Source organism: Anastrepha obliqua, chromosome 4 (genome assembly GCF_027943255.1).
Source record: "Anastrepha obliqua isolate idAnaObli1 chromosome 4, idAnaObli1_1.0, whole genome shotgun sequence".
NCBI lineage: Eukaryota > Metazoa > Arthropoda > Insecta > Diptera > Tephritidae > Anastrepha > Anastrepha obliqua.
The window spans coordinates 74,207,496-74,233,497 of NC_072895.1; the positions used below are offsets into that span (position 1 = coordinate 74,207,496).

A 26,002-nucleotide genomic window follows, 5' to 3' on the forward strand; every position below is an offset into this window, starting at 1 on the left:
CCTAAACGCTTCATATTTAATTCCGATGATTTCAAATGGTTCATAAATAAAGACATTGATTACTTTATAAACGAAAATTCTTTAAAATTTTTTGAAAGATTTGATATTAATACCAGCTTTCTTCAATTGTAAGAAATTTAAGAGTAGTCAATGACAATGCAGAAAGAGCTGTAAAATTGTCGGAAGAATATGTTAACATTTTAGCAAGAAGTGAAGATGATAAACAATATGTAATCCAGATTGTAAGCGAGTACAAAAAAAAAATTTAACTAAAACATGTTTACTAAAATAAATCGTGCATTCTTAGGTCGTATAAATTTGATTCGACTTATGGACTTTTTCATCTTTCATCTTCATACCATAGAAATTGATCATTTTTTTATATAAACGTTAGAATTTTGCTATAACAGAAATAACTTTGCTGCAAAAGTGAAAAAGTCTGAAATTTACACACAGTTCAACTTTAATTTCGATTAACTTTTAAAGGAGTCAATTTATCGAAAAATTATACGAGATCTTTTTTGTAGAGAGTTAAAATTGCCATCAGAATATGTGTTTTTCATAGCTGTAAATTAGCATACTAGAGAAAAAAAAGTTTATTCCAAAAAGTAGCAAAATCCCATGTTATGTAAATGGGAAATATATCGTGTTTGGGGCAAGGTTTATTCTGAATATTAAGAGCTGATTTTGATCTGATAATTTTTCTTAGACGGAAAACTAAAAGTTTAGGGGGCGTCGCAAGAAAAATAATCAAATTGGTAAATAACGGACACCCTAATGCATACATCCATCATAATGAGTTCCTTAATGCTGAATAAATCCGCAAATTGCTTGTACTTGCAAAAACTAGTAGATGCTTACTATTGTGCTGGCGCGTGATTTTAAGGAATTTCATGACATGTACAAGTAAATCTCCATTATGAAGTGAGCGTGCAATAGTAAAAATACATACGAATATTACGAGTATATGAGTTTACGCATGCATACCTAACCATGTGATTTTTTGCATTAATTTAGCAAAATCAGAAAATATACTCACGTTTATTAAATAAATACAACAGACAGCCTTTGATTTTTCACGATAATTTATAATTTCAATAAATAATTCTTATTATTATTTTTATATATAAGCTCATATTCAGCATATTCACTACCTCTGTAGAATTTAAACACAGTCATCCGTCATTTCTGCGGTTGGTCTTTTGGTCTCGCACATTTTTTTCGTCATAACATCACAGGCGCTTCAGGGTGCTTCATTTTTTTAGAATGCCTTTTAATCGGGTAACTTACTGTTCTCGTATTTTCTTCCACATAACATGTCTTCTGCTCATAACGTAGGATTTATACCGGTGATCTTAATGAAGAACTCGGCAGATAATACCCTCAGAAAGATTAAACTCTCTCGCAAGGGTCTCATTGATTTTTAAGGGTCCTCGTCACTGATCACTTGCACTTGTTGAATAAATACGCTAGTTCGGACAGTGTCAGATCGTCCTTCCTTTTTTTTGCATTTTGCAATATGTCCTCAAATGTCGTATGCACCACATAGAAGTGCGAAAGTAATTGTCGAATTTATTTGTTTCTGTCTAATATTAGACATAAATATTAGATAAACAATTCAAAAGTTTTAATTTAAATAAAGAAAAATATTTTGCGGTATTATTTTATATATATGTAATTAGCGCTTACACCCTTTTTGGGTGTTTGGCCGAGCTCCTCCTCCTATTTGTGGTGTACGTCTTAATGGTGTTCCACAAATGGAATGACCTAAAGTTTCAAGCCGATTCCGAACGGCAGATATTTTTTATGAGGAGATACACTCGGAGATTTGCTATTGCCTGACGAGGGGCGACCGCTATTAGCAAAATGTTTTTCTTAATTTTGGTGTTTCACCGAGATTCTAACCTACGTTCTCTCTGTGAATTCCGAATGGTAATCACGCACCAACCCATTCGTGAAAATACTATATATGAAATTGGCTTGATTTTGTCCCGATAACAACAGATGAATATTCTTTTTTTTTTTGACAATAGATCTTTTTTTTTTTTGTTTTTGAATAATGTATTCATTGATGTGCAATCGTAGTAAGGCTATGTTTATAATACGATTTGCAACAACTATATGTATTTCTAGCAAATAAGCAAGTGATGAATTCGATGCGAAGCAAATTTTCTATACACACTCACTTTCATTCAATCGCCCAGAATTGTGGAAAAAAGTTCATGGCTTTTGCACCATTATATTGCACCTGCTCACTCATCTTTGCTTGTGAGAGATTACTTAGCCAAAAACAACACCGTTATTATACCTCAGCCACTGTCTTCACCAGATTTAGCCTCCTGCGACCTTTTCCTGTTCCCAGGATTGAAGAGACCCATGAAAAGAGGGCGTTTGCGACGATTGAAGAGATAAAAATCAAATCGCTGAGAGAGCTCAAGGACAACCAAAAAGTGCATATCAGAACTGCTTCGAGGATTGGAAAAAAACGTTGGCACAAGTATATTATATCTGAGGGGGACTACTTTGAATGAGATAAAATAGAAATTGATGAATACATAAACATATTTTGAGAAAAATGAAAATTCACCTTATTTTTTAAACACACCTCGTATACACTGACATCAAGCAGCGATAAAGGCAATAAACTCATATAAAACTTCATCTTAAAATGTTCTTAAAAGCAAGGAAACCATAGAGAGACTGGCCACATCTATTGGGTACGCGTACATAAGGGCATTGCAGGAAATGAGACTATAGATGAGATTGCCAAAAGCGCAGTTAACATGCCATTTGAACCAGAAAATGATAATATTAAAACCTTTAAAACGATCTACAATTACATCGTTGTGGACATGAAAGGACGCATAGGCAGGAGATGGAACAACCTGGCTTCTTGGGAAACCGCGAAAATCATGCCTAAACGGAATGCAGATAAATACGACAGATTCGAACTAGCTCTAGCTCGAAAAGAAAAAATTATCGTAGGTATACTGACAGGACACAATTTCTAGCGCCATATGCATACAAGATAGGAATTCCAAATAATGATAACTGCAGATTTTACAATGAACAGGAAGAGAAGAAAACTTTAGAACACCTTCTATGTATGTTCGTGCCCTGCATCAGCTAAAACGCAAATGAAATGCTTAGGAGCTTTACAATACGAAAAGCTGGAATACATCGCGGGGTTAGAGCTTCAGAGCTTACTTAAATTCGCAAAAGACGCAGACTTATTACAAGATGTCTACTACGAGTATAGAGAAGCGTAAACATACCATTAATGACCGCTAGGTAATGGCTTTCAATCAGCCAGGTCAACCTAACCTAAACTAACCTACCTAATTAAACATTTTTTTGTCTATTACGAGGTGTGCCTTTGTCGGGATAAGAGAACAAAAACCAATTTTAATCATCGAAAATCACTTTACTGTTTTTCAAAATATTCTCCATGAAGATCAATACACTTTCACATGCGTTTGAACCAATTGTCGAAGCACTTTTGCCACTCTGAATGAGGTACCTCCAAAACATGCATTCTGAATGCCGCAACCGCTTCTTCAGGTGTCGAAAAACGTTGACCTCTCAGTTTGTTTTTTACGTACGGGAATAAAAAGAAGTCATTCGGTGCCAAGTCAGGACTATACGGCGGATGAGCCATTAATTCGATGTTTTGGGGGCTCAAAAATGCAGTTGTTTGAGCCGATGTGTGAGAGCTCGCATTGTCCTGGTGAAGAGTGATCCGTCTTTGGCGATTGGTTTTCTTAATTTCTTGGAAGACAACTGGCAAACAAATGGTTGTGTACCACTCAGAATTTACTGTTCTGCGTTGTTCTAGTGGTACGGTTGCGACATGTCCAGTTTTTCCGAAAAACAGGCGACCATTTGCTTGGAAGTGCTTCGTGCGCGAACCACTTTTGTTGGATTTGACTCATCTTGAAACAGCCATACAGTCGACTGCTGTTTACTTTCGGGCTCATACGCGTAAATCCATGATTCATCACCTGTCACGATGTCATAGACGTGTTTCGAAGCCCCGCGATCGTATTTTTTGAGCATTTCCTTCGACCAATCGACACGAGCCTTTTTTGAGCGATTGACAAATTGTGTGGGATCCAACGCGAACAAATTTTTTTTACAGTCAAATGTTTATGGCATATTGGATGTATGCTGGTCCCACTAATGCCTAAGATTGTCTCAATCTCACGATAGGTCACATAATGATCTTGCAATATCAGTTTGCGCACAGCATCAATGGTTTTCGGAACAACAACTGATTTTGGACGACCTTCACGAAATTCGTCTTGGAGTGAACTACGACCACGATTGAATTCACCATACCATCGATAAACACTGGTCCTTGATGGAGCTTCATCGCCAAAAAATGAATTAAGTTCATCCATGCAATGTTGCTGAGTTAATCCACGTCGAGAGTTGTAAAAAATAATCGCACGAAAATGTTCACGATTTAATTCCATTTTTGGACCGAGATGAAACTTTTAAGTTACTGTAAACAACACAAATAGCGCTGGTATTTCAAAACGTTCTGAGTACGTAAAAGCCAAAAAATGTCAAACTTTGCGATACAGCTGTCAGTTGCCAGATTGCAACACCAGGGTTGCCAAATCCCGACATATAAACTAATTTGTAATATATGTAATGAAACATTAATGCAGAGGCTGAGCAGTTGATGTTTTGTAGATAGAAGGCGAAATATTTCAACTGCAGAGCAAACTGATAATAAAGTAGCACAGTACTAATAGGCTAGACTGCAAGGTTCAATTGTTGTGATTTGTAAAAGTTTTCTGATTTATTATACATACATACATACATATTTGTGCATTATATGCAGGGAACGCATCAATTTAGTTAAATAGCTTTCCTTGCTTGTGGTATAGAAATATGCAAACAGGTATATATGTGTGTGTCGACATGTTTTTGCCAACAAAAAAGCCAATAACAAAGCAAGAACAAGCAAAGCATGCGTAGAAATAAATCAATTTCGTTTCTATAGTAGTCAGGAAATGAAAATCTATTACGACTATGTACATATATATACATATATATATGATACTTGTATTCATATTCGTATACACATATATGTATATGTACATACATACAAATACACAAATACAAATGTTTGTAAGAGCAAAATTTATTTATGAGTTAACAGTTTAATTTCCCATTGAAATGTTTACTTCGGACTTTTGCAAAACGTAGCATGGCCACAATACCATTGAAATGTGTTTTTTTTTTTTCAAATTTATTGAATTTAGTTTTGTTCAAAATATTGCCTACTCATTACTGTGTATTGTAAGTACTAATAATCCTACTTTACATACTTTTTATTTTTCCAGGAATTTTTAGCGAAGAATAAAGTAGTCCATCGTGATTTGGCTGCGCGAAATGTGCTCGTCGCACCGGATCGAACCATTAAAATTGCCGATTTTGGGTAAGTGGCTAACTAAAATACATATTTACCTGTGACTACCTATACTTAATCCATTGCATTGCTAGCACTTGCAAAACTTTTTGAAAGCAATAACAATACTTATGTATGTTCACTTGAGACTGTTATTATTTGGAATTTGTCTGAAAATAATGCAAATTTACCTAAACAGCAGATGTACTCGTATTGGTAACGAAGAACGCATATGCAAATGATTCAATCACTTCAAATATCAAAAAATAGTTACCATGAAGGTATTGATATGGTCAAATCAGCTTCAAATTTTCTTCACCCTCAACTATGTTAGTAAAATGGTGACTGAGAGTTTTGTATTTTGATTGACTAGACTAAGATGTGTGTTTCAATATCTGATAAAATTGGGCACTCAACTGAAACGAAAATTCGAAATGCGAAAGAACAAAGTGTTTCCGTATTCTGTATTTACACTAGAAATTAATATTTACAGAACTTTTTCGATTATTTGCGGGGCTACAAAAGATTTTACTAGCACAGATAGCAATTATTTGAAGGAAATGTAAAGCCGATTTTAGCATACGAGGTGTGTTAAAAAAATAAGGTGAATTTTTACATTTCTCAAAAAATATTTATGTATTCATCAATTTCTAGTTTATCTCCTTCAAAGTAGTCCCCCTCAGATATAATACACTTGTGCCAGCGTTTTTTCCAGTCCTCGAAGCAGTTCTGAAATGCACTTTTTGGTATGTCCTCTCTGAGCGATTCGGTTTTTATCGCCTCAATCGTCGCAAAACGCCCTCTTTTTATGGGTCTCTTCAATCTTGGGAACAGGAAAAAGTCGCAGTGGCCAAATCTAGTGAATACGGTGGCTGAGACATGATAACAGTGTTCTTTTGGCAAAGGTGAGTGAGCATCATGCAATATCATGATGCAAAAGCCATGCATTTTTTTCACAATTCCAGACATTTTTTTCGTATTGCTTCGCGCAAACGACGCATAACTTCAACGTAGTACTCCTTATTTACCGTACGAATTTGTGGTAAGAACTCCATATGCACACAGTTCTGACCTTTCTAAGCAAATCTGGATAATCGTTCACATCATACAACAATTCCTGAGCGATGCAATTTTGGAACGAACTTCGCTGCCACACGCTCATGCCCAAAATTTCCGAAAATATTATCATACATGGTATGAGCCAACCAATATGCCGACATCTTCAGCAACTTTTCTAATTGTGATTCGACTATTCTCCATAACAATTTTCTTTACTTTCTCAATATTTTCAGCGGTTGTTGATGTGCGGTGGTATCCAGAGCGAGCAGCGTCATTTACATCTTCTCGATCTTCTGTGAAAAGCTTGTACCACTTGAAAACATTTTTTTGATTCAGAATACTCTCATCGTATGCCACTATCAACATTTCAAGTGTTTTTCAGCACTTAAGTGCCTTTTTTTACACAAAATTTGATACAACTCCTTAGATCCATTTTTTTCGATAGCAGAAAATCGCCGAACACACAAAGCACTTGTCTTATTTATACTAAACATGCTATATTGCTAAAGCCGTGAACATATCTTCGAGACGAGTGTACCAACATAAAAAAAATAAAAATCGAAAGTCGAATATACGTAGCCCGCGAAATTAGAAAATCCCCCTTGTTTTTTGAACACACCGTGCTTATCTATGCCTCAAGAATCTTCGTATATTAGAAATGGAAAAGTTTGCTTGAAGCTTACGCGTTCCTATACCATTTCTTCGATTATGATACAATTTGGGGATTATGAGTTTATTTCACTTTACTAGGCTGCGTCACCCAATTAAGTTTATATTGAAAGCATACCTCAGGAAAAAAATATGCCTTCTTTTTTAACTTAACAGAATTCTGCTATCTGCATAACGGTATCAATTTTGTGATTTGATTCCAAATGCAAAATACTTATTTAACCTTCATTCTTAGTACCGAAACTACATGAAAACTGACGGATGATGTTCGTGGCGAATTTACCGGGAATCGAGAGATTCCTGGCCTTTTCAACAGGACAACGCACCAATTCAAACTCCGTGCAATTCATATGAGTTTCTTTCATCTATGGTTAGCAATCAGCCGGACTTAAACCCAGTTGAAGACTTGTGGGTGATACTTTCGGGCAAAATTTAAAAGAATGGCCAGCAGTCTGCTCTGCTGATTGAGTGTAATGTTAGAAGCCTTTAAACGCTTATTCAACCTTTAAGCCCCATGCAAAATAAAATAAATCAGGTTTTATGTTTAAAGAAGAAAACATGTTAAGGGGACCGTCCAAATCATGCGCTAAAAAAAAAGCTATTTTTGAGTATGTAATGAGAGGCATAATGAAGATTGTTAGATATAATAAATAAAGTCTTAAATTGTGTAAACAAAAAAAATTTCTATTCATTTTATTGCATTTTAATGTACAAAATGGTGGCCGCGCGTAAACGCCTTAAAATCGAAGTGCAAAACGGTACTAAGCAGATCTCGGGAACGGCTAGTCTGAAACAAAAAAATCAAAATGGGTTAGATTCAATATAACAAATACTAGTTAATCCACCTATAAAAATCAATATTTATCGAAAAATATCAAAATGGCGGACAAATCTTGAAAAAAATGCACTTTTTTTCGCTGTTTTTTTAAATAAACAATTAGTAACAATGCAAAATTTTAATATTTTATAGGTGGACTACCTCGTTTGGTATGTGTAGATTATGTGGTTTAAATTTCAAAAGAATCGGTCCTTGGTACCGTGTTTAGCCCACCGAGGGGTCGAGAGAGCGCGTATACCTGTCTGCGCGCTCAGGAAAGTGCTTCTAGGTAGTGATGTTCAGATAAGAAAAAAATATATTTACACTGCTCCGAACTCTCTGAAATTTAAACACAATATTTCTACATACATATACTTTCGAAAAATGTAAAAAAAAATCATTTTTTGAAAGTGCTAAACTAGACGGTCCCCTTAATTATTAAAATAAAAATTAATGTTTTCATTTAATAATAATTTAGATGTTGTTTTAAAATAAAAAATGTAAAAAGTTAGATTTTTTCAGGTTTCACTATTTATTTTTTATTATATGTGAAAAATGGCATCATTTAAATGTCCAACATGAGCACGTCTATAAGTACACGTCAGACAGCCCTTTTTCTATCCTTGACAGAAGCAGTGAAATTTTTTAACCAATCTTTGAATTATCAGATATTAGAAAAATATTCCGAAAAACCGAATTTATGGTGATAAAGTGGCAAGAGGCATATGGTGTGGCACTACCTAAACCAAGTTTGCTTTAGTAAGTCATAATTTTGAAAACATAACTCACATCACTTTGAAATTTGGTGTGGGGGAACAAATAAGTTCGATCTGCATGATGCGATAAGTATGCATAGGAGAGGTATAAAGAAGTACTGTCCTTATGTGTGAAACTTATAACAGCCATAACTTGGGAGCCATAAACAGCTTTACATTTAAATTTGTTGTGGAAATACTACACGAAAAATATAATTGGTCGATAGGCCTTTTGCTCAACTAAAATCTTACTTTAGGAAACACATTTTCATTCCCACAAGCGATTATTAAACTAACGGGCGGATATAAAGTACTTAAAGACCAGTTAATATTCCCTTTAAAGTTTTGTAACTGAATTTAAAGGGAAGTTAGTCAATTTCAGTTTAAATAATAATTCTCAAATGCATTGCAGATGGACATTGAAGCCTTTATGTTAAGAATACAAAATATGACACCTTCCAAAAACCACTACTGTATTTTTGGTAAAACTGACAATCGAGCACTTCCGATACAGAAATCAGTGCGAGTCATTTTGTATGTTTATTTGCTGCACTGATGTCACGGCGCTTTGGAAGACGCAATTTTGTATTCTATCGTTCTTGCGCTCAATCCAATTTATTATACTTGCACTTAGGCGCTATTGGGTGTCCCATCAGATTGGTATCAGCACATCACTCTATTCTTTCCTGTATCAAATTACCCATTTATACTCTTTCCTTCCCCTGGTATACTATATCACTACCTCAATGCTGCTACACGGGCACCTTTCCTCACGGCTTATTGGATAATTTTTCCCGATCAGACAAAATATTCTTATGTAATCTAAGTTTATATACTATAGACATTGTAGCCCTTTCTATTGAAATATTCGCAAAAGTACCCGTGGCCGGAGAGGAAGTGGGTCAGATAGAAATCAACTGCCATCAATTTTGTTATCACGGTTAAATCAATATTTTGCAAGCGCGCGGTGGCAGCTACTCTGCTTTTCATGCACGAACAATTAACACGTTGTGCGCGGCGCCGATATTTCTGACCTTTTCGCTTGGCCAACAGAAAGCAGTCGCTCTCTAGGTATGCGATAATTTAATATTATCAGCGATCAATTCCCTGTTCTTCTTTCAAGAAGTAACTGGACAAAGAATATCAGGTACGAAATTTCGGAAACATAAAAATCATAAATTAAGGAAATAGGAAGAAGACGTCCATAATGTTCGGAAATACGGTTCAGATTGTGATGATGAAAATTCAATACTATTTTTTGGTTCTATCAACAATCAAAAATTTAACAAAAACAGTTATTACATTTTGTTACATGTGTAAATCCCAGCCACACTTTTGCTTATAATGTTTCAATAAAGCTTATTAAAAGTATATTTGACTACATTCATTCAGGGGACATTTATCTTTTAACTTTAATACTGTCGGTCTCACGAAAAGTGTAACGACGGGCGCGAGGGACCGAAGTTGGCCCAGGGGAAAGATCAGCGCCGATCTCCAGAGACCGGAGTCTCGGTCAACATTGTTCTTCCTCGATTTGCCGTTATGAGTGTTCATTCACCTGCTGGCGATGCAATTAATTTGAGTTCTTTTACTTTTAAAGATATTACGCAAGTAATAAAAATTAATCATAAGTCCCTTGCTTACAGCTTTTAACCGTTAAATTTTCGGGCACCCAAAGTACAATAATAATAATATTACACAATACATAATAGTATCAGGTCAGTCCATAAGTTCGTGCGTATTTTACTCCTATTTCACTTTTGTACGATTTTTTCATACAAAAAATTATTCGCGGAATATAACGGAACTATTTATATTTTCTTTGATATATTGTGCATTCAACAAGTGATTTTAATCGCGGATAGATAGCGGATAGCACGTGTTTTTAAAAAATATAATGGAATCTTCAAACGCGTGTAAGAGGCATATTTTTTTTTTTTTTTTTAAGTGGTAAAAATTCAACAACTGCTGCTGCAGAAATAAACTCTGTTCACGGAGAGGACACTGTGAGTGTAAGGACTGCGCAAAAGTGGTTTTCAAAATTCCGAAGTGGTAACTGCGACATGGAGGAATCCCCGCGCTCTGGTCGTCCTGAAGTCTTTAACTCCGACGCCTTGCTCGAACTCGTGGAAGCTGAGCCAAATTTGACAGTCGATATGATAGCTCAGAGGTTGAATTCATCGCATGGAACAGTTCACAGGCACCTGGTTCAGTTGGGAAAGGTTTCAAAGCTAAGAAAATGGACTTATATAGACATAGACTTTCCGTCGCCAACCTTCAGCAGAGAGTGAATGTGTGTTCTCAGCTGCTGCAACGGCTTGAAAATGAAAGTTTTTTGAACCGTATCGTTACTGGTGAGGAAAAATGGGTCCTGTTCACAAACGCCAATGGTTAGATAAAGATAAAACACCAGAAGATTCTCATATCTATTTGGTGGGATATGGCCGGTATTGTTTTTTATGAACTTCTGGAAGCAAACCAGACGATAAATGCGGATTATTATTCCCATCAGCTATCACACCTGAAGGAGTCACTTAACAAAAATCGACCGTCTTTAGTGAATAGACGCAAAGTTTTGTTTCACCACGACAACGCAAGACCTCATACCGCAAGGCAAACATTAGGCAAGCTGAACGAGCTCGGTAGGGAGCTCATGCCGCATCCACCATACTCTCCGGATATAGCACCTTGTGATTATCACCTTTTCCGTGGACTTCAATCCCATATGAGTAACAAGAACTACTCCTCAAAAGAAGCTATAAAAAGTGATATCGAAGCGTATTTTGGCTCCAAGGACAAACAATTTTTTGAGCAGGGAATTAAAAATTTGCCTAAACGTTGGGAAGACATTGTAAATAATGGAGGAAAAAATATTATTGATTAATAAATACTTTAAACATCTTTTTTATTAAATTTTAATAAATAAACGTACGAACTTATGGACTGCCCTGATATTATACATGTTGTACTTACAAGCTCTTCTTGTTCTTTATATAGTTGCGAAAATATTTTCTTTTCCTTTGATGTAATTTCCTGTTTTTAAAGAATTTTAACGCAATTTATTATGTTTCATTATACATGAACTGAAGAAGTCGCCTGCACTCTATTATTATTATGTACACAGAATTATTTTCATCCGCATTTTTAATTTCATTTTTACGCGGCACTCATCTTGGGCCCTTGACGCTTGGTTTCATGTACTATTACAATCAACCATCAATAACTATCACTCAGGCTGAGCCGCGATATATATCAAGAGAATGTTTATAAGAAGACCGGAAATGGGAAGTTGCCCATCAAATGGTTAGCCTTGGAATCAATGACTCATCAGGTTTACACAACGCAGAGTGACGTGTAAGTATAAAAATATTTTTTTCGTGTTTGTTTTGTTTCATATACCTATATGTGCTTATAGTTATGTACAGACAGTATGAAAATTAAATTATCTGGAATTCGATAAAAATTTTCTCAACCTGAATTGTATTATTTATTTTCCCCAATTCACTTCTCGTGTGTTGTGGACTGGAGACTTTAACTCATGGACAAGCGGAATTGTCTTGGAAAGTTTTATATTTTCAACATCAGCTCATTTTACTAAATAACTGTTCACCTACACATTTTTCTACACATTCTTCTTTTACTAATGTAGACCTTTCATTCATTTCTCCCCAACTTAAGCCTCGAACTCATTTGGACAATTTCTTCCATTCTATGAGCTAGTGACCATTTCCACCTTTCTATTTCCATTCAAACAAATTTAATCTTTGAAAAATTCAAGCATAATCCTAGATTTAAGACCGAACTAGCCAAATAATGAATTATCTTCACCCGTAAATATTAATAAAGAAGCAGCAGTATTCAAAAAAATAATACGTTCAACGGCCAAAAAATTTATTCCTCAAGCCAAAAATAAATTTTCGAGATCTTTTCCCGTTTGGTGGACCAAAAATGTGCAAAATCTGCGTACATAAAGTTCTGGAAAATTTGTAAGTGTTGTACTCGTATGTTGGTAACAATTTTCACCGATGGTTCAAGTATTGACCATAATACAACTTTTGCAGTGGTAGAGAATGACGGAAGCCTAATATCCATTGACTGGCTGACCCCGAATAGCTCCATTTGTTCTGGCGTCAGAGTATGCAACAAATAATAAAGGCAAATAGTTACGGTCTGTAAGTCTGTCTAGCGCTAAAAAATATCTTTGGTGGTAATCAAATCATTTGTCGAATCAAGAATAAATTAATAAAATACATATATGTATATATAATAATATCTATATATATAAAATTCAAATTATGTATGTATCTATAGATCGACTTGCGTCCTAAACGCATAAACCGATCGTAACCAAATTTGAAACACGAACTGGATACCTTACCGGGATGGTCATGGGCTAAAAAATATTTTGATATATATAGGGGGCGTGGCACCTCCCATACAAATGGAATTTTGAACAGTCCGTATTTCTGGAAGTATTTACATTAGACTACTGAAATTTGGTAAGGGGTTATATGACATTAATCCTTACCACATCCAGAAAAACTGCGTATAACGAAAAAGAGGGCTTGGCACCTCCCATACAACTGGAATTTTTTATAGTCCATATCTCTGGAAGTATTTAGGCTAGACCAATGAAATTTGGGGAGCGGTTATATGAGGCTAATCCCTAACACCTCCAAGAAAACTGAGAAAAACGAAAAAGGGGGCTTGGCACCTCCCATATAAATGCAATTTTTCATTGTCCATATCTCCGGAAGTATTTGGGCTAGACAACTGAAATTTGGTAAGAGATTATATAAGGTTAATACCTAACACCTGCATGAAAACTGGTGATAGCTAGAAATGGTGACACCTCCTATACAAATGGGATTTTTCATACTGCATATCACTGGACGCATTTATGGTAGAATACCAAAAATTGGTAAAAGGTTTAATGAAGTTAGTATTTAGTACTCCTAGAAAAAATATGAGCTTAGAGAAAAAGGGGGGTTAGACCATTTGATATAGAAACGAATTTATATTATCAACGATAGAGGTATTGCTGAATTGAATGCATTCTTTTATTGGTAAAGCTTTATCGATAAGTAAACAGTCCAGCAATCTAACCAACTCATGTTTTACCCATGGCCAATTATATGTAGCCTGCTCCAGAGTTGGCGCACCGAAAAACCTTTTTATTTATACTCAAAATAATAAAAAAAAAATGTCGTATATCCGATAGTTTTAAATAATACCTAAACTGACTTAAAAAAGTTAAAGTTGTTTTATTTACATTGCTAGTTTTTGATAGAAATGTGGGGTGAAACCCACGGGTATAAGCTAGTATATTATATAATTGGCGCTTTCACCCTTTTTTGGGTGTTTGGCTGAGCTCATCCTCCTATTTGTGATGTGAGTCTTGAGGTTGTTGCACAAATGGAGGGTCCTACAGTTTTCAGCCGACTCCGAACGGAAGATATTTTTTATGAGGAGGTTTTTCATGGCAGAAATACTCACGGAAGTTTGCCATTGCCTGTCGAGGGGCGACCGCTATTAGAAACTACTTTTTATTTATTTTGGTGCTATGTTTGGTGTAGTCATGCAGGAACCCATTCGGCTACGGCGATCGCCGTTAATAAAATATCCTAACAAAATAAAGCTTTTATGGATACCTAGCCACGTGGGCATCCCTGGAAATGTAGCTGATGCAGCAGCCAAAAATACATACATATTCCTACCTCCCTATCACTTTCGACACATTCTCCCCTAATTACATTCTTAAAACTATAGACCTCCATTCTTCGCAGTTGAAAAAGGTTGAATGTCCTCAATTTAATCATCCGTATACCCTTATAAACCCTGATTGTAAAATATTCCTATTCTCAACTCCCCTTTCCAAACATCAAATCACAACTTTCATGCGTCTGAGACTCGGTCATACTAAATTAACACGAACATCTTCTCCTCGGCGCTCCTTCCCGGACTTGTCAGTTTTGTGGAGGGCATCTCTCAATCCAACACATCATAGACCTCAGTCTAACATTAACCACCAAACGAACAACTGCATTTGGAACTCTGGCACCATCCACTTTATTAAATAGTGTTACCTTCGACAATGTGATTAAAATATACAATATATTAGCCGTAGCCGAATGGGTTGGTGCGTGATCACCATTCGGAATTCACAGATAGAACGTTGGTTCGAATCTCGGTGGAACCAAAATTAATAAAAACATTTTTCTAATAGCGGTCGCCCCTTGGCAGGCAATGGCAAACCTCCGAGTGTATTTCTGCCATAAAAAAGCTCCTCATAAAAATATCTCCCGTTCGGAGTCGGCTTGAAATTGTAGGTCCCTCCATTTGTAGAACAACATCAAGACGCACGCCACAAATAGGAGGAGGAGCTCGGCCAAATACCCAGGAAGGGTGTACGCGGAAATTATATATATATATTAATATATGTCACACCATATTTAAAATGTTCAGTTAGAAATAAGTCATTTAGCACCAAAGGCTCTAGTAGCCAGTGTGTTAATTAAGTTAGAGTTATAATACGTTCACATACCTATAAGCAGATGATCAACTTTTTCGTGCTTAACTGGCAATCCGTAATTAAAAAGCAAGATTTCCCACACAAAATTTATCTCCCAAAATCTGATATTATAAAATAATCCTAGATAATAACCATCCTTTTTGACATACAACCCTGTATGTCGTGTGTAAAGAAAAACGTCAAAATAAAAATTAATAATTCTAATAAAATGTTTGTTAGGTATTATTAACTATGCATTCATATAAAAGAAAAAAATCGTGTGTCCATAAAGGTGTGTCTTCTTATTACTTATTATAAAATGCAATATCGTGCCATAAGTTTTTGAAACCTCAGTAAACGTCGTTTAGGGATTTCCAATTGCGCAATTAAATTAGCTATTCCTTCTCCTTGTCTTTTCTTCATATCGTTAATAATAATTAAACAAACCAAAAACACCGAAATATTCCACCAAAATAATTTCTATGAAGAAAAACCTTTCACAACAGTGTTGACAGCTGATGGCCAATTTTGCAGGTAATCTGCCATATGTGAACGGGTAAATTAATTATGTGGATTTATTGGTAATTAATGCATATGTGAACGTACTTTTATATTGTGTATATCCCTATAAATAATAATAACAATAATTCAAATCAACTAAAAAAGCGAAAGCTATGAAGACAGTTAGAAGTGAAAGTTTTCGATGATTGCCCGTAGGATTAGTATCACTAAATTTAGCTCTTAACTTGTGGTAACCGATGGTTAAGATGTCTTAACATGCTTAAATTTAATGGATCACATAAAAAAGAAACATAATGCAGAACGTAATCTCCTTTATTACTTTTATTCGGAATTTTGAGCAAAGAAATACAGAACTACTATCCTTCCTAGTATTATAATGTGTTTTTAAACTCTTCAGAGATGAGAAAATGTGCTCATTTAGCGTATTCCATATATAACTGCCGATAAAAAGTAAAATCCAATAATAATATGATACTACAATACGTTTGGATTGAGCAAGTAATTGAGGTCCAGCAAGGTATGCCGGGTATTAGCCGTCGATTATTGCCATATCCGTATTTTGGGTAAAAGGGTAAAAGCACATTATGCCCCCTCTAAATTTTAAGAGATGGGCTCCTTGCTGAAGTTTAGCAAAATAATGTGCTCTTCCAGGAATATATACACCTCTTTCCTTTTTTTACATAGGTTAACCCTTTACTTTTCATTTAAAATGTTTAAACCGATCAAAAGAAAAAAGTTCCTCTTTTATTACTCACGTTCGCATAGTGTTCGAATAAATGTCAATGTCTTAATTTTGACAAGTCCATGCGCAAAAGCATATGAAAGCTCTTAACAAATTTAATTATATTTATACTTACATACATACATATGTATTTATTTACAAGCCTCTGTGTCTACTCTTTTATATTTGCATGAAAATATTACATATCGTAATGGATGGTATGAAAATAAATCAAAAATCATCAAAAAAAAAACAAAAACCATGCGCCGTAACGGAACATAAACTTATTACACACATATTTCTGTCGGGGTTTTTCATATTATAACGCAAACATTCAACAGTTGGTCATACGGCATTCTACTCTACGAAATTGTAACACTCGGTAGCACACCTTATCCCTCGATACCGACGAGTCGGTTGTTGCATCTATTGAAAAGCGGCTACCGTATGGAGAAGCCAAAAAATTGCGGGCCTGAATTGTAAGTAAAAATCTGTGTACATGCATGTACATACATATATGCTAATACATACACACAATACAAGTATATAATTGTTTTTTTTTATTTAATCTGCATGCCCTTAAGTGTAATATTGTATAAGTATGTTTGGGTGACTATTTACATAAATCCATGTAAATATTCGCACTTACAGATATAAGCTGCTAATACACCTGCTGTCAAGCCTACTAGTTCCGAACTAACTTACTAACTAGTTACTACCTGCCTGCTTTGCTGCCGAAGTAGTTCTGCTTCTATCTGTGTTTTAATAATAGCGACTGGTTATTTTAACATGGCGATGTCCTATGAAATCTTTATTGTCAGTCTATGCATTAAATTATTTAACGAACTAGTCAGTCTCTGCATCAGTTTTGTACCAGTTAATGAACTAGTTTATACTGGACAACAAAAGCAGATGATGACTGGCTCCAGCAGCATTTATATTACCTACTTTAATTCTCATAACGTGGGTCCTCAATCTGTACACACCTCTAGTTGGTCATTTTGCAACTAGAACTTATCTAGTCTCTCTCGAACTAGTATGACTTGTTCCATTAAAAACCCGTTCGTGGAATATAAATAATGTTTGCTGAGTAGTTTGGCTTTCCACTCAGGGTAAATATATAAATATGCATATGTGTTTACATACAGTCGGTCTAACAAAAGCATGACCGGTAAAATTCAAACTTAGAGTTCCGTTATAAAAAAATTTAAATGCTGTTAAATAGTAAAGAAATAGAAAAGTAGTAAACGTTCGTTGTTTTTACGAAATGAGTTGCGCACATGAAAAACGATTTGAAGCAGTGTTCCTATGTGCTCTCCCTATTGGTCCAAAAATATTGGGTAGTCGAAAAAGTCTTTTCGTATTTTGTCAATAGATGTCGTTGGAGGTCATATATCTCCAGTGCTACCAATCACATTGTGTCATATCATATGGTGTTAGAAAGGTGACATTTTAAGCTTCATTTAACCAAAAAAATTAAATTCGGAGAAGTTGAAAAAAAGTTATAGCTGTTCAAAAATGAGTGAAAATAATGAAGGAATTCGCTATATTTTGAAATTTTTGTATAAAAAAGGAAAGAATGCCACGCAAACCACCAATGTAATTTGTGAAGTTTACGGAGACGATGCTGTATCAGTTCGTGTAGCACAACAATGGTTCGCTCGCTTCCGTTCTGGAAATTTCGATGTGAAAGATGCACCTCGCTTCGGTCGACCTATCGTTGAAAAAGTCGATGAAATTATGGAAAAGAATGACCAGAACCGTCACATAAGCTGCCACGACATCGCCAAGGCACTAAAGATTCATCATCAAACGGTTTTGAACCATTTAAAAAAGGCTGGTTACAAAAAGAAGCTCGATGTTTGGGTACCACATGAATTGTCTGTGAAAAATTGAATGGACCGAATTAACATCTGCGATTCTTTGCTAAAACGAAATGAAATCAAACCATTTCTGAAGCGAACGGTAACAGGAGACGAAAAGTGGACCAAATACGACAATAATGTGCGAAAAAGATCATGATGCAAGGGTGGTGGAGCTCAACAAATGGTCTCAATGCCAGGATTGACGCCTCGAAAGGTTATGCTGTGTGTTTGGTGGGATTGGAAATGAATCATCCACTATGTGCTGCTCCAGCCTGATCGAACGATTGACTCTAGACTTTACTGTCAACAACTGATGAGATTGAAGCAAGCAATCGAAAAAAACGGCCAGAGCTTATCAGCAGAAAGAGCGTCGTCTTTCATCAGGACAACGCTAGGCCATACACATCTTTGATGGCTCGGCAAAAACTGGGAGAGCTTGGCTGGGAAGTTTTGATGCATCCACCATATAGCCCTGACCTTGCACCATCGGACTATCATTTGTTTCGGCCAATGCAGAACTCCCATAATGGAGTAAAGTTGGTTTCAAGAGAAGCCTGTGAAAGTTACTTGTCGCAGTTTTTCGCCAAGAAACCACAAAAGTTTTACACTGATGGAATAATGTCTCTAGAAGAAAAATGGCAAAAGGTGGTCGACCAAAATGGTACATATTTGGTTTAATAAAGTTCACTATAAATATAAAAAAATGAGTTGAAGTTTGATTAGAAATACGAAAAGACTTTTTCGACTACCCAATATCACCTGTATCTGCTATTTGAAGAAATCGAAGACATTCATAGATAAATGGGTGGTGTATCAAAATTAAAAACGTTGATAACTTCGTCGAACGAGGTCCAAAAAATAAACCTCCCAAAGCAAGATCAGATTGATTTGCTTGTGACAAAGTCAAACTTATCGTTGTTTGAAGCTGAAGCAGTTTTGTGGATATGTGGAGGATGAACACCTCAAATTCCGGAGCACATTAAAAAAGCCGTTGCTCGCATTATCACACATTCAGAAAGGACTTGCATGAGCTAAGGCAAATTTTTTTGGGCGAATAGTTGCACACGTCGGCCCTGGTGTTCTCTTGATAATCCACCACTTCAACGTATAAACATCCAGTTAAGGTTTATGTTTGGGCCTGATTCTCCGAAAAAGGATTTAGCCATTTATTTGTGCTTACCGCCAATTTTAATGTTTGAGTTTTTTAAGTTTTGAGAATAATATTTGCCAAAAAGCATCATTGCTATCAGCTACGAAAATATTTGGAACGAATAACTAACCTTGGATTTTATAAGAGGGCAACGATCACAAATATCGAAGCCGAAGGTGTATAGAGTAGAAACAGCAAAATGGGATTGGCAAATTGGATCAGCCACCAAAGTCACCTGATGCCAACTCTATTGAAAATTTTTGGAACAGAAATTAACACAAAGTATGACTCGAAGATGTGCAGCCATTATAGCTTATGGTGCTGACTACGCATTTAAATGAATATATTGCGTATTATAAATATTATAAGCTCATACAATGCAGTTTGTTCGAATCGAATTGGTTTCGAAGTAGTTTCCAAGTTATGGCGGTCACGTTTTTGCTAGACAGACTATATGTAGGTATACTTATACGGGCAAGTAGGCTGCAGCCGGCAGGATATACATAGTTTTCCAAGCATACTCGTATGTACCTTCATTTCGCCTTTCTTTGTTTACCAACGCAGTCAGCTCTATGAAATTAAAAAGAAATGTTGGTGCCTTTGTTTTATAGCTTTATTTATTTTCAGTTTACCCTAAAATTTCATGTATTTAACTGTTTTTGTTTGCTTTTGAAAAGCTATAACCTCATGTATGGCTGCTGGAATGCGAATCCTGGTGACCGTCCTACGTTTAGTGAAGTTATTAAAATTCTTGAGGACTTTTTAACCGATGAACCGGAACGCCAAATTAAAAACATACTGTGTGTACCGAATTTGGATTGGTAAGTATCTGTATACGTACATATTTATGTGCATACGAAAAAAAAGCTTAGATTTCTCGGTCAAATGAATAAAAGTAGTCGCTGGTACTAAGGATAACAGGCCCGAAATCCCGGAAACGCCGGGATTAGCTTGTATTAATTCTGTGGTTCCGATAAATATATATTAGTTAAGAATTAAAAACTGGTTTATCATACAACGGCTTGCCAATTTCCCAGAAATTTGTTTTGAATTATTTACATATGTAGGTTCACATTGATTCGAATTGAAAACTTCATCATTAATGGGTTTTTCAATAAGGGCGGGTAGATGTTGAAATGGAATAAAACAAGCTGTGTGTGAGTTATTGACAAAATTATTTTTTTATTTGAAAGGCGCATATATGCCATTAAGTGTGGAATATGACATCATTCAAATGCCCGCCTCGGCTTCTTACGGTGGAACGGATCCGAGTGGTCCAATTTTCAATGACTCTTCCGCATAGATCCGTCTGAATTTGAGCGATGGCCTGTGTTATGTTCATCTTTAGAGCATCGGTCGATTGTGGTTTATTTGCATAGACCTGAGACTTCAAGAAACCCCACAGGAAAAAAATCTAGCGGGGTCAAATCGCATGACCTTGGTGGCCAATTCACATCACCCCTGCAAGAGATAACCTTACCCTCAAATCGTTCATGCAGAATGTCAATCGTGGCGTTTGCTGTGTGGCAGCCGTCCTGCTGGAACCACATGTCGTCTAGGTCCATATGGTTCAATATGGGCCATAAGAAATTGGTTATCATCGTTGTGTAGCGTTCGCTGTTGACGGTGGCCGCCTCACCAACGTCGTTTTGAAAAAAGTACGGACCCATGACGCCGTCGGCCCAAAATCCACACCAAACGGTAACTTTTTGAGGATGCATTATCACCTGGTGAACCTCTTGTGGATTGGTGTCGTCCCATATACGGCAATTTTTTTTGTTAACACAGCCATTCATCCAAAAATGCGCCTCGTCACTAAAGATGATTTTTCGCCCAAAACTGGGGTTCTCTTCCAAATGATTCGAAGCCCAGTCAGCGAACAAACGGCGTTGTCTATGGTCATCAACTTTGAGCTCCTGGGTCAGTTGGATCTTGTACGGGTGTAGGCCCAAGTCCCGACGCAAAATTCGCCGAGTTGAAGTCTGCGAAAGGCCAAGTTCTTGTGCACGGCGAGAAATAGACTGCCTCGGGTTCTGCTGTACACTTTCACGGACCGCGGCAATGTTCTCGGCTGATCTTGCGTTCCTTGAACGTAGGGGTGTTGCCTGATTGTTTACTGACCCGATTGTCTCAAATTTGGCCACCAAACGTTGAAGAGTTGACTTTGAAGGGCCGGCACGTCCTCCGAAAAATGGGCGCAATGCGCGCAACGTTTGCGTTAATGAACACTCATTTTGATAATAAAGTTTTATCATTTGAACGTGCTGTTCAATGTTGCAACTTGCCATGATGATTTGGCATAAACAACTGAATAATAAACAAAAGATTTGACAGATGTCACCAAAACAAAATGGCTGCCACAGGGCGCCAAAATCGACCCGCGCCAGTTGAAAAACCCTTTATTAACAAATAAGTCAACTCATTTAGTCGCAGCTTTTGTTGCTTACAAATTAAGTTTACGATGATTTTATTTACTTAATAATGAGATATAATTTAAAAATTTTAACACTGCTATATTAAAGAAATTATATATATATATAATTGGCGCGTACACCCTTTTTGCGTGTTTAGCCGAGCTCCTCCTCCTATTTGTGGTGTGCGTCTTGATGTTGTTCCACAAATGGAGGGACCTACTGTTTCAAGCCGACTCCGAACGGCAAATATTTTTATGAGGAGCTTTTTCATGGCAAAAATACACTCGGAGGTATGCCATTGCCTGCCAAGGGGCGACCGCTATTAGAAAAAACTTTTTCTTAATTTTTGATCTTTCACCGAGATTCGAACCTACGTTCGCTCTCTGAATTCCGAATGGTAGTCACGCACCAACCCACGGCGGCCGATAAAAGAAATTATAGGTTTGAAATTCAAAGTAAAGAAGCATTTTTTTAATACGATACCTTTTAAAAAATGGTAGGAGTGTTTTTTGTTTTCTGCAACAGTAATAATATATTTTTCTGATTTCCTTATAAAAAAGTTCATTTTCCACCTGTTAACATTTTTATGTCCGCCAAGTATGCAAATACCTATATATGTACTTGTACACAACTCGTCTATTTAGAATAAGTATTTTAAGGGTTGAAAAGTTGTTATGCCCTTATTTCTTATCCTTAATAACAGGTGATAAATCATGAGGTGCTTTTTTCAATAGTTAAAAAAAAACAAAAATGTAAATTATGTTCAAAACCTTTATTTATCATTTGAAAGGACATTCTTTGACATTTACTTTTTGAATATGACTTCATTCAAATGTTGGCCCCAACTACGCTTAGGGTGGTCCATTCTGAAGGTCCAATTTTCAATCACTCGTTCGAGCATTTCGACTGGTATGTCGTGAATAACACGCGTAATGTTGGCTTCCAGAGCTTCAATCGTAGCTGGTTTATCAGCATAGACCTTGGACTTCACGAATACCCAAAGAAAAAAGTCCAAAGGTGTGATATCACAAGATCTTGGTGGCCAACTCACAGGTCCTAAACGTGAAATCAGCTGCTCTCCGAAATGACTTCTCAATAAAGTCATTGTTTCACGAGCTGTATGGCAAGTGGCTCCGTCTTGTTGAAACCAAATGTCGTAGAGATCATTAGATTCAATTTCAGGTAGCAAAAAGTCCGATATCATGGTACGGTAGCGAGCACCATTCACAGTTACGTTGCGGCCATCATCATTTTTGAAAAAATATGGACCGATGATTCCACCAGCCCATAAACCACACCAGACCGTTGTTTTCTCTGGGTAGCTCTTGAACCTGTTCTGGTTGCTCTTCATCCCAAATACGGCAATTTTGCTTATTGACGTAACCATTGAGCCAGAAATGCGCCTCATCGCTGAACAAAATTTTGGTCTAAGCGCACGAAAAACATTTGTCACAGAACGCTGATTTTCATAATACAGTTGAACAATTTGTAGACGTTGTTGCGGTGTGAGTCTTTCCATGATGAAATGCCAAACGCTGTTCAACAAATCCACGATGACAGTTTGCCACAACTCGCGCGCGATCTGTAAAAAAAACGCAAATGAAAAAAACTCCTCTTAATTGATCACCCGTTATACCCGCAAATATGGGTTATGCTAAAAAAATCATATGTTTGCAAATATGGGTGTCCTATGTAAGCAATGTGCACATACTCGTATTCATATGAACATATGTATTTCCAATGGAAATTATTTGCTTTGATTGGAGGATTTATTAAGAATTTCAACTTAAAAACTCCGAAAATCTTTCTAACATAAAAGTATTAGCGTTACTGAAGAAAACCGGTTTTAACTAATATTCTCCAAAATAATTTCTTACATTTAATTTAATTGATTTACAGCCGCACGTAATTGTCATGATAACAACTCTGATTTATGTCTTTCAAACTATTGATAAATTTTACTGGCATTTTCTTTTGAATGTTCGCTTCCGTTAAAGCAGCATTTAAAAACGCTTCTCTTAAAAAATAAGTTAAAATCATTTGGTGATCGAAGGCATTATTAATTTAGGCCACTCACACTGCACGTATTTTAATAGATTTGCTTTCTTAACCACACGTTTTTCTCATTCTCTTTCGAGATTTCTAATCACTTAGGTTGAAATTTTAGAGTCAATTTTAATTGACTTTAAGTTTTTGATTGTCTGCCGAAAATGTCGAGAGCAAAGTGAGAAGTCAGGAATATAATTGTTGTATACCAGTAGATGCATTCCAGGATTCAAATATACTTAAACATCACGTACATATACATATGATACATATTTATAATATTATAATTTCCAACATTTTCTTTTTCTCAATACTCTTTAGCGTGGGACGGGGCCAACAAAAAGAACATTTGCTTCAACAGGAAGGCCATCTAAGTCAACTCTTTGAAAACCGACCACAATCACCACTCGATGACGATAATGAAATAATGGATACATCAAATATGGATGACTGCTATCTGAAACCATTGTAGGCGAACGAAATCGTGCAAAATATCAGCAACGGAAATTCTACTGGGATGTAAACAAAAAAAAACAAAAACAATAATTAAGAAACTGTAATTGAGCACGAACTATGCATGCATAGAACACTGAAACAAAGCATAAATAAGGAATTGAAATCCACAGCGGTCAATAACAAAATAAGCAAAGATTTATTGCCAATAAATAAAACAATAGTAATAGCGTTTTTAGTTGGAAGCTTACCGAATGGCACTTAGAAAAGCTTTTGTTCAGAAATAGTAAATGCGAAAATGACAATTGTGTAACAAAGCGTGTTTAACTCACTAAGTGGTCAATGAAAACTACATCTATATAGGCGATAATACAAACAAAGTGTATGTGCACGAACAATTACTCGAGGTCCTGCGTGTCGTATACTTAACAGGGACAAAAACCAAAAGCAGTTTATTTGTAACAGAAATAAGAGGAACAACAGACATTTCAAAAGTTTAACAACAGAGAATAATAACAGGCTTTAAGGGGGGAGCCTGGTTTATAAGGTAAAAAAAATTAATTTTATTTTTCGTTTTAAGCGATTCCTAATATATTTCAGAATATTCACACAAAGTTACAGATCCTAATTCTCAATATTTCCGTAGATACAAAGCCAAAGGTAGGCGAGCGTTAGGTAGTTACGCTGTGACCGGACAGCTATAGTACAAACTTTATCTTCTTTTCTCGACTTTTCATTTTTATGATTTCTTTGAATTGGCGTACATGAATGAAAAAAACTAATGAATCTTTTGAAATGAATCCTCGCTTGTTCTCTTCAGTATTAAATTCTCTTCTATTTGAACTAACAAAATAGATAAAAACAAATTTTTCAAAATTTTTGTACCAAGTTGAAGTGAATTTTTTTTTATAGAAAGGCATTTTTTTTCTTTAAAACCTCCAAGAAGTTGAAATTTTGGAATTTCTCTCAGTTTTCTTAGTTCATCTAGAAATAAAAAATCATGATAATTAGAAATCCATTTGAATTTTTTGCTTTAGATAATAATTACGAGCTGTATCTTGTACGCCAGTTGGAAACTCCAGCGTTGCAGCGATCTACTAATTTCTATGTTAAACATCTTTTTCAACTTATTTTAACCAGTACAAAAATTGTTTATTCTTTTTAAATGTTCATTAAAAGATAGAAAAAACTTTGCAGTATGTATGTAGATGAGTTCCCTTAGTTCTGTTGCAAATAAACTACTTTCTGTGCCGAGTATATCCTGTCTGTACATCTTAACCGCTCCTTTGCAATAACGACACAACTCAAATTATAACAATTCTCAGTAAATCCAATTATAGGTTTCGGGCTTCATAATTAGCAATAATGTGTCTTGGAATAATTTGAGCGCTGCGTAGGATGGGTAAAAGTTTATATATGTATGAAGAATATGATTACTTATCAACCTAATCCGCCTTCGATTCGCCACTTCTCTACTCGCTATATCTGGGCCCTGCTCACTTGACGAAAAATTTGCATTTGAAAGCAACAACCAAGTTATTGAGTAAGATTCCAGCGCTACCAAAATATGTTGATTTATACCAGTTGCTTCATCTATTCGT

At 35.9% G+C, this 26,002-nt stretch overlaps 1 protein-coding gene across 2 annotated transcripts in view; it reads left to right on the top strand.

The window, feature by feature from the left end:
* Nucleotides 1-24,749, top strand: part of LOC129245176 (tyrosine-protein kinase receptor torso) — a 130,295-nt gene extending 105,546 nt beyond the window's left edge. For both annotated transcript variants that reach the window (XM_054883198.1, XM_054883199.1), the window contains exons 15-19: nucleotides 5,355-5,449; nucleotides 11,954-12,073; nucleotides 16,815-16,952; nucleotides 20,166-20,309; nucleotides 24,270-24,749. In XM_054883198.1, the coding sequence (XP_054739173.1) occupies nucleotides 5,355-5,449; nucleotides 11,954-12,073; nucleotides 16,815-16,952; nucleotides 20,166-20,309; nucleotides 24,270-24,420 (648 nt within the window). In that variant the 3' untranslated portion in view covers nucleotides 24,421-24,749. The remainder of the gene's footprint in view (nucleotides 1-5,354; nucleotides 5,450-11,953; nucleotides 12,074-16,814; nucleotides 16,953-20,165; nucleotides 20,310-24,269) is intronic.
* Nucleotides 24,750-26,002: the final 1,253 nt, after the last annotated feature.